The 14,968-nt window shown below is 43.8% G+C and overlaps 1 protein-coding gene across 1 annotated transcript in view; it reads left to right on the plus strand.

Moving 5' to 3' along the window:
- Positions 1-14,968, plus strand: part of CAB39L (calcium binding protein 39 like) — a 55,887-nt gene that overhangs the window by 34,248 nt on the left and 6,671 nt on the right. Inside the window, exons 6-7 of the mRNA XM_023508080.1 lie at positions 120-185; positions 10,129-10,272. Coding sequence (XP_023363848.1) covers positions 120-185; positions 10,129-10,272 — 210 coding nt within the window. The remainder of the gene's footprint in view (positions 1-119; positions 186-10,128; positions 10,273-14,968) is intronic.

Here is a 14,968-nt window from a genome sequence, read left to right on the forward strand (position 1 = left end):
AAGACAGCCAGCAGCCGGCTGGGGAGTGCTCCCCTGTCACTCACCCTGGGGAAGACAGCCAGCAGCCGGCTGGGGACTGCTCCCCTGTCACTCACTCGGCTTTTCTATTCTTTCATTAGATCTTTGAAGACTATGAGAAATTGCTTCAGTCTGAGAACTATGTGACTAAGAGACAATCTTTAAAGGTAACATTACATTTCTTTAGAGTTCCCATAGTTGATGTCTTGTTAGCAAATGATTGGTCTATTGGTGGCTGAGTAAATACAGAAAAATTAAAATGTCACCCTTTTTTAATAACTTGTGAAGTTTTATGTTATGACCATACTTGATAACAAAATAACACAAGTGTCCTGCCTCAAATACTTTGGGGAGTGACAATATAAATGGTAAGTATGTGACAGTACAATTTATAATATTTCTACTAAGAGAGAAAACCAAACCTAACCTAACAAATAGAATCACAATTCTCTCCTTGGGGATATTTTATGGAGATGAAAAGATGTAGAGTACAACACAGCTGAAAATTATTGTTTATAAGGAGGAACCAGTGAGGCTCCTGTAATTCTTTGTCGGTATATCTTGAAATAGAATAGGCAGAAAGAAATGATTTTATGTTCTTACATGTACCTCTGTTACTAGACTTGTGGAGGAGGCATATTTTGCAGAGAAAGGGGAGAGGTCACCTGGCAAGAAGATCATATGACACATGAAATAACAAAGATTAAATTTTCCCTTGAAGTTGTAACTACAATAACTGATAAATTCATAATATCTTTGAGTATGAAAACAACATTTTACTAGAAAATGATATTGTTATAGGTTGAACCTTATGGGTCTTCTGTTTTATGGGAAGCATTTACCTCCCAGACCTGTAACATATTTTCCTAAAGAATTTTTTGTTACCATATTTCTTTGCCAGGCCCTGTTCTCCAAGCACCCTGGTTAGTCATTGTCTCCCTAGAGGTTGTTTTAAATACTTCTACCACTTAACATGATGTGTTCAAATTATATTTACAGTAAAGATTCTGAAATATGAAACATGATCAGTCCCTAAGAATCTAAAGAATGTTTTTAGAAAGCAATGCAACAGATGGGTAGTAGAGAAGACCACATGATTGAGCACACCAAACTTTGCTTTTCTGAACGCTGCCAGTGTTATGCAGAAACTAAATCTGGAAAGAGGTTAAAAGATGATGTAACCAGTGGGGAAGGAACATAAAGTAACTCCTGATTACCCAGAAGTAGCTTAGTTGGATGAATTTTTGGGAAGGAGGTGTGAGAGTTGGCACATTCCATTTAGTCAACAAACACGCTCCTGTTCCAGACACATGGTGACAGCCAGGGGCAGCTAGAGCTCACGTTCTGTTGAGGGAGAACAGACAATAGACAAATGGGCAAATAAATACATAATTTTCATGTGGTTTTAAGTCCTGACAAGAAAAGTTGAGCAGGGCGAAGGAGCAGAAGGCTACAGGGTGTAGGCAGAGCAGCCGAGTATCAGTGAGGCCTCTCCTCTGGGTCCTCTTTGAGCACAGGCCTAAGTTTGTGAAAAATTAAAATGACTCTGGATAAGAGCGTGAAAGTGTGTGTTATTTGGGATTCTGTCTCCTGTGAGAAATGCCCGTGGATGTGACACTGAGCCAATAGAGCAGGCCACATGTATCTGTGAGTGGCCCGCCCTCCCCTGGGGTAAGATCCCGGAAAAGGCCACTTGCCCAGGGAAGGTAGGAGAGTCTGTAAGGTGAGCGTGGGCTAGGGCTGCATCCTGCCCTTCAGATCCCACTTGGCTATACCAAAGAATGTTTTGGCAAATAATAAGATTGGCTGTTTTTATTAGAACAAAGAATTTGTATGATACTCCAGCTTGCTAACTATCACACATGTGTTATCTTTATATATCTGAATGCTGGCATTTGTAGGACAATGCGTTTTGCTTCTAAATAGTGGATGTAATTTTAAGCTAAGGCAATAAATTCAGTCCATTTTATACCACATTTTTGTCAATTTTTATTGCCCATGAGCTCCCAGTAGCCTCAACCAGCTTTCCCTGGTGTTTGTGCCATCACTGCACATCAGTGGAGCAGCCAGTTTCCAGCCAGTCACTCAACACTCATAGAAACTTAGAGGGAAGCCCCTGTGGGCTATTGTCAGTGTAGGAGCTTGTAGTCACAAGACAAGCTGTGCCTGGAACTGACCTCCAGGCAGAGCGCTGCTGACCCCAGTGCTGTGTTCCCCCACATGCAGACAGGTCGCTAAGGGCAGATGAAGAAAAGGCATATCTCACTGCCGTAGCCACATACCTCAAGAGCAGAATATTTTGTTTGTGAAGGGCTCCACAAAGATAGCCAAAATGAGGGGAGCGTGCCCATGAAGAAACAGTAGCCCCAGAAGGAAGGTCACAGTGCTCTGAAGGGTCAGGGTATGAGGTCTGACAATTAAGTTTACAAACTCGTAGCAGAAAAAGTGCTACACACCTAACTGCTGAACATCACTGTGGTCACCTCCAAAGTGCCCCCCAGGGAAGCTGTGCTCTGACACCAGCGCCTCCTCCACCCCGAAACCAATTTTGGAACTCTTTTTCTGAAACGGTCATCAAAGCTGTCGTCATTTTATCCTTGAAGTTCTGAATGTCATCAACATGTCCTTCAATATTTCCTTTATCTTTGGATAAAGAAAAAAGTCAGAGAGGGGCCAGGTCAGGTGAGTAGGAAGCGTGTTCCAATGGAGTTATTTGTTTACTGGCTAAAAACTTTCTCACAGACAGTGCTGTGTGAGCTGGTGCATTGTCGTGATGTAAGCACCATGAGTTGTTGCTGAAAAGTTCGGGTCATTTTCACCTTTTTCATGCAGCCTTTTCAACACTTCCAAATAGCAAACTTGGTTAACTGTTCAGTTGGTACAAATTCATAATGAACAGTCCCTCTAATGTCAAATTTTGACTCTCAGTTTGGACTGACAGAAATTTTTTGGTTGTGGTGAATTGGCTGACTTCCAATGTGCACCTTGACACTTTGTGTCAGGGCCATGTTGAAGCACCCATCTTCCATCACCAGTGATGACGCCCCAAACCGTCCCTCCTCCACAAGAGGTCTTAGCAAAGGAGCTGTTTGAACTCTCCTTTGCTTTTGCTCATCAGTGAACTCTTGAGGGGCCATTTTTGCACACCACTTTCTCATGCTGTGATTTTCATTTAAGATTTTCTTAAGTGTTTCTCTATCAATGTTTGCTTGGTCTGCTGTGCTTCTCACAGTCAGCTGACAATTTTAACACACAATTTGATACATTTTTGCAAGTTTTTTGTCAGTTCTCCTTGCTACTGCCTGCCCATTCCTCTCTCCATCAATGATGCTTTCTCTCCCCTTGGAAAAACATTAAAAAAAAAAATAGTCTCACTTTGTCACCCTCAGTAGAGTGCCATGGTGTCATAGTTCACAGCAACCACAAACTCTTGGGATCAAGCTATTCTCTTGCCTTAGCCTCCAGAGTAGCTGGGACACAGGCACCTGTCACAATGCCTGGTTATTTATTTATTTATTTATTTATTTTTAGAGACAGTGTCTTGCTCTTGCTCAGGCTGGTCTTGAACCTGTGAGCTCCTGCAGTCCACATGCCTTGGCCTCTCAGAGTGCTAGATTACAGGTGTCAGCCACCACCCCTGGCCTCAGAAAAGCATTTAATCCATTTGTACACTGTTGTTTTCTTTATGGCATTATCCCCATAAACTTGGACTACATGTCCCTGATTTCACTTCCACTCGTCAAGTTCAACAGGTAATTCAACGTTTGCTCTAATTCAAGCTCCAACATTCTCGTGATGGCACATGAAAACAAGCAACAGTGATGAAACCTCAGCAGTACACGCCCAGGTCACCACACACATCTGTGAGATGCTGATATACGAAGGTTCTAAAGCCTTACCAAGCTGTCTGTACAGCGCAGCCAACCTAAGTGCATGGAGACAAGTTCGGGAAATTCTCAGACCTCTTGTAGGAAATTTCTCATGAATTTTCCAAGTCTTTCCTCTTTTCCTTTTCTTTTTTTCTTTTCTTTTCTTTTCTTTTTTTTAGACAGAGTCTCACTATGTCGCCTTTGGTAGGGTGCTGTGGTGTCACAGCTCAGAGCAACTTGTAACTCTTGGGCTTAAGCAATTCTCTTGCCTCAGCCTCCCAAGGAGCTGGGACTACAGGCACTGACATAATGCCTGGCTATTTTCTGGTTATAGTTGGTTGTTGTTTGGCAGGCCCAGGCTGGATTCAAACCCACCAGCCTTGGTGTATGTGGCTGTCACCATAACTACTGTGCTATAGGCACCAAGACCTCTTTTCCTCTTTTCCGTGGGAGTCTGTCAGATACTGGCCCAAAGTAGAGAGGTTTGTATGAACTGAGGTGACTAAACCAAATTAGAAGGAAGAAAACTGAAGGGGGCTCAGTGCCTGTGGCTCAAGTGGCTAAGGCGCCAGCCACATACACCTGAGCTGGCAGGCTCGAATCCAGCCTGGGCCCACCAAACAACAATGATGGCTGCAACCAAACAATAGCCGGGCATTGTGGTGGGCACCTGTAGTTCCAGCTACATGGGAGGCGGAGGCAGGAGTTGAGCCCAGGAGTTGGAGGTTGTTGTGAGCTGTGATGCCATGGCACTCTACCCAGGGTGACAACTTGAGGCTCTGTCTCAGGAAAAAAAAAAAAAGAAAGAAAGCTGAAGGGAATAGTCTTCAGAATTACTCCTTGTACCATTTTCAACCAATGATGAGGAGTTGAGGACAAACATCTTCCTCTGGCTCTCTCCCTGCTTTTTCTTCCTTACTGGCCTGCCATCACCACCACCCACCCTCTGCCTACATTGTCTGCTCAGGGCTCAGGGTGGCTTCAGCCTCACCTGTCCAGTCCCCCCATTAACCGTTGTGAAGTGGTCACATCAGGGAGGGGGTTGTGGTGAGAACTACTAACATTTGTTAACTAAATCAAACTAAGTTACATAAATATTCCTAATTACTATCTCCAGAATTCATTACCTCCAGAGTTCCCTCTTTGATAGAGATTCATCTATTCTAAATAAATGAACAGGACTCTGGTGTGTTTAGGGCTTATTCCACTGGGATGCATTTGCATTTGAAAATGCAAGTCTGTCATTCCAGTGAATTTGATGGTACAGTATTGAATGCAGATTTGAGGGGGAGCACAGGAGAGTGAGAAGGCCTCCTTCCTCCCCACCATGCAGCCTCCCATCCCTTCACACACGGTTCTCCAGCTACAGACCTCAGGGCTTTTCCCAGTAATGTGGGCAAAGAGCAGACCACATTTTTATCTGGTACAGGAGCTCTCCTTTAAATTCCCCTACCAACTTGTTTCCTACCCTTTTGCGGACACTCCAGTCTAATTGTGAGGCATCTTCCTGTCCTGGCAGCCTAAAATCCCTTATAGTTAGGTGGCACACAGATATTTTATATACAACATTGTACAGCCAAGCAGTGGTTGGACAATGAAAAAAACACCTGACAAAAGACACATAAATTAGTATACCTAAGACTGCAGAAGGTGTTGGAATGGCTACTGAAGAGTTGGCTGTTCTAAATGGTAGCTTCTAGGCAGATACATTGCTAAATGGTCTTGTATTCCGTTCAAGTAAGCAGAATGGTAGACGACTGTGAAATGGATTCATATATAAACACTGAGTTCATTAAATTTTGTTTTTGTTTTTTGGTAGAAAACTGTTCTGTGGAGCTTCACTGATGCCATTTTGCATTTTTCTTTTGGGAATTAGATCTATGGTAGCAGAACTCATTTTGTGTTTTGACACAACCACATGTGTGTATATATGGATTCTGTAATTTCTTTCATAGATGTTTTATAATTGTAGGAAACAAGAGAGGGTAGATTATTATCATAGTAAGCAAGTTTGTAAGTAATAAACTTTCTTAAGTCCCAGGGTATTTTCTGATTTCAAACCAGTTGCTACCTGCTGCCGTTTGTTAATCATGTTCTGAATTTTCTGGAACCATCTTAGGGTGCTTAGTTCCTGATGTCAATAAAAAATAATTAACAGAGAAATTCCTTTCCTTCATGTGACAGAGCTTAGGAATTTATTTTTTATCTTTTTCAGAGGCATGGCATTCAATTACCAACAAGAAAGATTATAATTCAAAAGCAGCTTGGTAGAATTTTTGTTTTTCAGGGTTTTTTTTTGGGTGGGGGGCCTTGGGTCAATTCCATCAAAACACTAAGTTTTTAAAAAACTTATTTCCACTTGATACATAGTTTCACTATGTACTATGAGGCATGTAAAGTAAAACATACAATGATTTTTCCCATTTACTTAGTATTGCTTTATGGTGTTTTGTATTATTATGGAATACAGCATTTTGTCATTATCAATATTAATTTAAAAAGACTAACATTTAATGGTTTCAGATTCAGTGTTTTTAGGTGATTTAACACAGCTGTTTCGCAGAAACATCATGAGATCATATTAGCCGAGGACAGGTTCAGTGTGTGTCTGTATCTCCAGATAATAAAGATTGAAGTGATTTAATCTGAATTTAGCTTACAAATGTAACTTCCAACAAATATTTGTTGAAAGTGTGTGTGTAAATTTTAAGGGTAAATTTTTTTACTGACATTTCCCTTTTGCTCAGACCTTTTAACAGATACATGTGTAGTACTAGACATGGACACATACAGCATTTGACAGATCTCTCTTGAGACCTGAAGGAAGCCTCTTGTCAACTTTACAACTCAAAAGGGTTTTTTTTGGTGTGTTTTGTTTTGTTTTTTTGTTTGCTTTGAGTTTCCAGAAGCCATGCCTTTGAAATACATCTAGGAAAATGATACTCCTATTTCCTCTTACCAGAAGAGTTTAGAGCCTTTCTCTAAGTTATAGCTTCTCTTGTCAGAGATAAGAGAAGTTTTATTATACTCGCGAGATAAAGGCAATTACTCAGATAAACAGGTGCCTCAGTTGTCTGGTGATGAATTTGGGGTGAACTATGAAAGAGTGCACGGAAACAGTGCTGTCAAGTCCTCCCCAGGGACAGGTCACTCCATCTAGAGGACCCGTGTGCGTGTGTGTGTGTGTGTGTGTGTGTGTGCACTAGCTTGTAGCACAATAAAGGAGGCATAATTTCATCTGTCCTTGTAATCTCTTTTTTCATAGATTATCTACCATATTGTACTCTGGATTTGCTTATCCAGTAATAAAACTACCTTCTTTCTCTTTCTCTCTCTCTTTTTTTTTCTTTTTTTGGTGACAGAGTCTCAAGCTGTTGCCCTGGGTAGAGTGCCATGGCATCACAGCCCACAGCAACCTCAGACTCTTGAACTTAAGTGACTCTCTTGCCTCAGCCTCCTAAGTAGCTGGGACTACAGGCTCCTGCCACAATGCCCAGCTATTTTTTGCTTGTAGTTGTCCTTGTTGTTTGGCAAGCCCAGGTTGGATTTGAACCCGCCAGCTCCAGTGTTAGTGGCTGGAGCCCTAGCTGCTGAGCTACAGGTGCTGAGCCAAAAACTGCCTTATTTTCCTCTCTGCATTTTGAGGAGAGGACTCTGTGTTGGTAGGACTTTTATTTCCCCAACAATATCCACACACACCACACAGTTAGGTTGGAAGGGGATTTGAAAGGTGCCCCATGGAGCCTGTCTCAATGTGGCTTGCAGATAACCCCATACGTCAAGGCAAAGCAAAAACTGGAGAAAAGAAAAAGGACTTCCCTAAACACAACACAATGAGCTAGTTCTGGCAGGCAGAGATGAGGCAAAAGCATTTCTCAAAAATCTGGAGCAAGGAAGAGTGAAGCCGCAGAGGTGGGAGAAAGACGGCAGCACTCCAGGAGGTCGAGGCGGGTGGCTCGCTCCGGCGCCTCGCTCGGGCGCAGGAGTTCAAGACCAGTCGGAGCAAGAGTGAAACCTCATCTCTACTAGAAATAGGAAAACTGAGGCAAGAGGATTGCTTGAGCCCAAGGGTGTGAGGTTGCTGTGCTCTGATGCCACAGCACTCTACCCAGGGTGACAGTATGAGACTCTGTCTCAGAAAAACAAATGAGACTGAGGGTGAGCCAGGGAGGGGAGGCACAGAAGGGTCTCCAGATGACAGAGGGCTCTGAATGCATCTTAAGCTGTTCATTTTTCCCCAAAATCCATGGGACTCCCGGGATTTATTTGTTTATTCATTTACTTTATAAGTGGAGCTAGTCGGCTTGGCGCCTATAGCTCAACCGGCTAGGGCGCCAGCCACGTACACCTAAGGTGGCAGGTTCGAATCCCCAGCCCGGACCCACCAAACAACAATGACGGCTGCAACCAAAAAATAGCCGGGTGTTGTGGCGGGCGCCTGTGGTCCCAGCTACTTGGGAGGCAGAGGCAGGAGACTCGCTTGAGCCCAGGAGTTGGAGGTTGCTGTGAGCTGTAATGCCACGGCACTCTGCCCAGGGGGACAGCTTGAGGCTCCTGTCTCAAAATAAATAAATAAATAAATAAATAAGTGGAGCTAGTGACATGTAGGACATTTTCAGGGAGATTACTTCAGCATAAGGCAGAGAGCAGGTTGGATCTTCGTGCTGCCACTGTAGTCCAGCTGTAAGGACTGGGGTTAAATGACTATAAAAATGGGATGGACGTTAAATTAAGGACTTCTTTTTTTTTTTGAGACAGAGCCTCAAGCTATCCCCCCTGGTTAGAGTGCTGTGGCATCGCAGCTCACAGCAACCTCCAACTCCTGGGCTCAAGCGAGTCTCCTGCCTCAGCCACCCAAGTAGCTGGGACCACAGGCACCTGCCACAATGCCTGGCTAGTTTTTGGTTGCAGCCATCATTGTTGTTTGGCGGGCCCGGGCTGGATTTGAACCCGCCACCTTAGGTGTATGTGGCTGGCGCCTTAGCCGCTTGAGCCGCAGGCGCTGAGCCAAGTTAAGGACTTCTTATCTGTTAAATAGGTAAAAGAATTATCATAGGCAAGGTGGTCGTTTCAGACAAACAGATCAGGGAGCCTGTTGTGGGAGCAGCAGCTTCCATTCAACTCCTCCCAGCCAGGACTTCTGTGACCTGTGATGGTGTGTTACTATCCCAAGGACTCCAGGGAAAAGCCCAGTAAATAGGACAATTGAAAACCAAGTGTATCTTCTACTTAAAATCACATTAGGGTACATTTCAGCTGCCTTGTTGGTGAAGCTTCAGGAATTGCTACTGTTACTGTGAGAACAGAACTTTCAGAAACAGAGCAAAGATGCATTCGGCCATGTGTTGGAGGGGCCTCTACTACTCTCACTCCGGGTGCTTTTATATTTATTTTATCTTAAAGTAATGCTGCATTTGGGGAACCATTAGTTTGTCACCAGAAAACATTTTGCTTTACATTCTTATAAAAACTTATTGCAGGCTCAGCACCTGTGGCTCAAGTGGCTAAGGTGCCAGCCACATACACCTAAGGTGGCAGGTTCGAATCTAGCCCGGGCCCACCAAACAAAAGTGATGGCTGCAACCAAAAAAATAGCTGGGCATTGTGACAGGCACCTGTGGTCCCAGCTACTTGGGAAGTAGAGGCAGGAGACTCACTTGAGCCCAGGAGTTGGAGGTTGCTTTGAGCTGTGATGCCACAGCACTCTACCCAGGGTGACAGCTTGAGGCTCTGTCTCAAAAAAAAAAAAAGTACTGCACTTTACTAAATTTTATGTATTCAGGATCAGTAATTTTTTCTAGCTTTATCTCAGCTTTTGAAATAAAAATCAGAGAAAAGTTAAGAGTCACTTAACAAAACTGTCTTTACAATGAACTGCAAGAGTACACTTACTCGGGTGAGGGAGGTGTAATCGTGTTCCGGTCCTACCTGGGTGCCCGTGGAACATCACACCAGTGAGAAGCAAGATAATTATAGTAAATGCAGAAAATAACGTTTTTTCTGGCTAGCTCTAGGTGACTGACTAAAAACCACATTAAGCACTGACATCAGTAAAACTGTGTAGAAAGCTTAAGATAACTTCACAACTACTGTATTTAGCCTGTGCTTAAGGTGCACGTATTAGTGGCTCTCCATTTTTTTCCATGGTACTAGTTTGCATTTTGTTTTCCAGTGAGAAGTGAGATCTGTTCTGAATAAGGTGACTCTGAGCCTGTACCTTTGATTCTGTGTTTTCTCGCAGCTGCTAGGTGAACTGATCCTGGACCGCCACAACTTCGCCGTCATGACCAAGTACATCAGCAAGCCGGAGAACCTGAAGCTGATGATGAACCTCCTTCGGGACAAGAGTCCCAACATCCAGTTTGAAGCCTTTCACGTTTTTAAGGTAAAATGCAAGCTATGGAATAACATTATAGGTGTTTTTTCCAGCTTCAAATGGAAGACTCTGCTTTTTACTGTTTTATGCTTTAAAAAAAATGAAATTAGGCAGTGCTGTTTTGCGTGATGTAGATGAAATTTTGTTTGAGACAGAGTCTCACTTTGTTGCCCTGGGTAGGCTGCTGTGGCATCACAGCTTACAGCAACCTCAAACTCCTGGGTTCAAGTGATCCTCCTGCCTTAGCCTCACAAGTAGCTGGGACTACAGGTGCCCACCACAACACCCAGCTATTTTTAGAGATGGGGGTCTCACTCTCGCTCAGGCTGGTCTCGAACTCCTGAGGTCAAGCAAGCCACCTGCCTTGGCCGCCCAGAGTGCTGGGATTACAGGTGTGAACCACTGAGCCCGGCCTATCTTTTTTTTTTTTTTGAACTATGTCCCAGGCTTCTTTGAGAACAAAGTGATGAGTGACTTGGGGATTAGAACCAAGAACATCACTGAACTTCACCTTCACTCCAACCAGCCCCTTCAGAACCCCCTGTGCCTACTTTGTGTGATCTCAGTTCCTTCTTTAGTGAGTGAAGAATTTAATTTTTTTTTTTAATTTCAGGTTAATGTGAGGGTATAAACAACCAAGTCACAGTATTTTAATTTGTTGGATAGACTCCCTCTTATAGTTGTGTCCTGAACCCAAAGGGTGCCACACACCCCTACATTGTGCCCATTCAGTGAGAGCACCCCAAGCCCTCCCTCCTCACTCCCCCCTCCCTCATTCCCCTTCCTCCCAACTTGAATTGAAATGAGTTTTTCTCCTATGTGGGAGTGAATTAGATCGTCTGCTGGCTTCATGTTAGAACGGACTACATCGGATACTTCTTTATTTGGGTGATACTTTACTGAGAAGAATATGTTTCAACTCTATGCAGGTTAATACAAAAGATGTAAAGTCTCTATCTTTTTATGGCTGAATAGTATTCCATGGTGTGCATATACCATGATTTGTTAATCCATTCCTGGGTTGATGGGCATTTAGGTTGTTTCCACATCTTGGCGATTATAGATTGAGCTGTGATAAACAATCTAGTACAGATGTCCTTATGATAAAAGGATTATTTTCTTCTGGGTAGATGGGTAGTAGTGGGATTGATTGGAGAGTCAAATGGGAGATCTAATTTGAGTTCTTCGAGGATTCTCCGTACTTCTTTCCAAAGAAGCTGTATGAGGTGAAGAATTTAATTTCAAGAACCCTGCTGCAAACTCTAGGCTCTCCTTCCCTGCTTCGCACCATGCCCCATTCCCTGCCCCCACTTCCCAGAAGGACAGGCACATGGGCAAGCCCAGAGTACTGACAGGGAGAGGGAAGGGCTCTCCCCTCTGGGAGAGAAACCCAGGAGGCTATGTGGTGCAGTGAGGGCTCCCATAGCCCGAGAGGACACCGATCCCTGAGAAGGGAGAGCCAGCAGTCTCAGAGCCTGCTAATTGTCAGCAGTCATTGCCTGGTTCTTGCCCTGCTCACTGCTACGACCACACTCAGACCACAACCTCCCAGAGCCCAGCTGCTGGGCCGGGTGGCAGACTGCTGCCGTGTGGGTTCCAGTCCCTGCAGGGACACCGTCTCCAGGTTGCCCCCACTCAGTTCCCAGTGCTCCGTCTCTTTCTCTTTGGGGCTGCAGGAGGTCTCTGCTCTACACACCTACCAGAGGCCCTCTACCTGCTCTGCGGCAAGGCCTCAGTTTACACATGTCTTTGAAACTGGGCTGCAGAGCCTACGAGTGACAGGTGGTCATGTGGCTGAACGCCCTCCCACAGAGCACCCCCAGGACGGGCCCCACAGCGGCCTGGCTTGGCAATTGCTAGAGTTCTTCCTGCAAAGCTCTGATGTCCTCACTCTGCTCAGGGTTTTTGCTTGGTCTTGCTTCTCTGGCTTCATGGCACCAGCAGGGGCAGAGCAGGGCTTTGGGGAGCCCCCTCACAGTTGCCTTCTGTCCTGACTCCTGCCTCACCCTCAGACTGAGAGGTCTTCAGGCCACCTTGGGGCACTAGGCCCACTCCAACCTGAGGTCCACAGCACCATCCCTCCACAGAAATCATGCTGCAGGGGAATGGGAAATCCCCACACCCCAGAGCCTGGTCCAAGCCCTGGCCCAACTCCTGGCCCTCTGAGAAGGCCTTGGAAGCCTGGTGAGGTCAGAAGGTCAACTCAGACTATGTCCCTCCCTCCTAGCCCATTGCCTCCACCTCCTGGTAGGAATAAGAAGGTGAAATTCAAAGCGAGAGGGGAAGGAAGGTACCCCCCCCCCCAAACAGGGGCCTGGTAGAAACCGAATTAACTTAATGAGTAGCCATTTGTTTCTAAAAGTTTTGCTAACTTATCTGCACCTACCTCTAAATATTTTCACTTTTTTTCCTGAGAAAATGTGTGATGCTATTCAGAAGTTACAAAACAATCAGTGATTGAGCTAGACCTAAACCCCTGAATTCAACCTCTAAATGCTGTGCTTTCCACAGCATCATTTCTTTGGACCCTAAATGGGGTCCTGAACAAACACCCAGGTACTACTCACTTTATTAATGTTTTAGAATATATATTTTTCAAAATATATATATATATTGAGACAGAGCCTCAAGCTGTCACCCTGGGTAGAGTGCTGTGGCATCACAGCTCACAGCAACCTCCAACTCCTGGGCTTACGCGATTCTCTTGCCTCAGCCTCCCAAGTAGCTGGGACTTCAGGCGCCCTCCACAATACCCAGCTATTTTTTGGTTGTAGTGTCACTGTTGTTTGACAGGCCTGGGCTGGATTCAAACCCGCTTGAGCTACAGTACCAAGCCATAGAATATTATTTTTTGCAATGCATTTTGTTATGATAGAAAATTAGCCCCATAATATGTTTTTTCTTTCTAATATTTTTTCTTTGATTTAAGAGTATTAAAATCACCTCCCACCATACATTTTTATTTTTATTCTATTTATTTATTTATTGTTTGGGATTCATTCTTTGAGGGTACAAAGAATTAGGTTATACTGATTACATTTGTAAAGATAAAGTCCCTCTTTTTATTTTTATTTTATTTATTTTTGAGACAGAGTCTTATTCTGTCACCCTCAATAGAGTGCTATGAGGTCATAGCTCACAGCAACCTCAAACTCTTGGGCTCAAGTGATTCACTTGCCTCAGCCTCCCAAGTAGCTGGGACTACAGGCACCCTGCACAGTGCCCAGCTATTTTTAGAGACAGTGTCCCACTCTTGCTCAGGTTGGTCTCAAACTCCTCAGCTCTAGCAGTCCACCTGGGGTGGCCTCCCCACCACAGTACCTTTTTATAAATGTGGGTAGGTGGGAGAATTCTGTCTATTGCTCCATACCCACAACCTATTATAAACAATTTAGCACATTTTATTTTCCTGTCCACATAATTGAGAGGTTTTTTTTGTTTTTTGTTTTTTTTGAGACAGAGTCTGTCACCCTGGGTAGAGTGCCATGGCGACATCATAGCTCACAGCAACCTCCAACTCTTGGGCACAAGCAATCCTTTTGCCTTAGTTTTTTGTATGTTTAGTAGAGATGGGGTCTTGCTCTGGCTCAGGCTGGTCTCAAAACCGTGAGCTCAAGCAGTCCACCCTCCTGTGCCTCCCAGGGTACTCGGATTATAGACATGAGCCCCCACTCCCGGCCATATTGAGGGGTTTTCCGCAGCTATGTTCACATTCTACAAATAATTGATATTCCTATTTTATCATTTGATGCTATATGATAAGTTGCTATATATAGCTTATATATGCTATATATAGCATATAGCTTATATGCTACATATAGCATCGTTGCTATATATAGCTTTTACAGCTAGTAGTTTTATCAGTACCATAGTTTATTTGTTATATTAATGCTGATTTATTTAAGTGGTCCTGTGTCATTGATATTTAGGTGATTTCTACTTTTCCTACTGCAAGTAATGCTGCAATGGGTATTTTATGCATCCAGCTACTTTTTTCAATATTTAGGATTTTTTTTTCTTTTCTTTTGTCTTTCTTATTTTTTTTTTTTTAAGGCAGGGTCTTGCTTCCTTGCCCAGGCTAGAGTGTGTCAGCCTAGCTCACAGGAACCTCAAACTCCTGGGCTTAAATGATCCTTCTGCCTCAGCCTCCCAAGGAGCTGGAGCTACAGGCATGTGCCACCACACTCAGCTAATTTTTCTGTGTTTTATAGAGACAAGGTCTCACTGTGTTGCTTAGACTGGTCTCAAAGTCCTAGCCTCAAACAATCTTGGTCTTCTGAAGTGCTGGAATTAAAGGCATACGCCACTGCACCCAGCCATGATTATTTTCTTACAATGAATATCTAGAGTAGATATAAGCATTCAGAGAGTTTCAGGAGTTTTGGGTCTTTATGATGTATGTTCAATGATCAATTTTATAAGTCTGTAAAGCAGTGTATAAGGTAATTGCTGCTTGGTAAGGCAAGAAAATTTTAGGTGATCTTTTAGCTTCCAGATATTTATTATCTAAAAAACACCTAGAACAGTTAAAATCCTAAATTAATTTATAAATTTCATTCAGTTTTTTTTTTTTTTTTTTGAGACATAGTCTCACTTTGTCCCCCTGGATGTAGCATCATCAGCTATGATGCTGTAGCATCATAGCTCACAGCAACCTCAAACTCTTGGGCTTAAGCAATTCTCTTGCCTCAGCCTCCCAAGTAGC

This window comes from Otolemur garnettii, unplaced genomic scaffold (assembly GCF_000181295.1).
Source record: "Otolemur garnettii isolate 467f Iridium unplaced genomic scaffold, OtoGar3 scaffold00221, whole genome shotgun sequence".
Classification (NCBI taxonomy): Eukaryota; Metazoa; Chordata; class Mammalia; order Primates; family Galagidae; genus Otolemur; species Otolemur garnettii.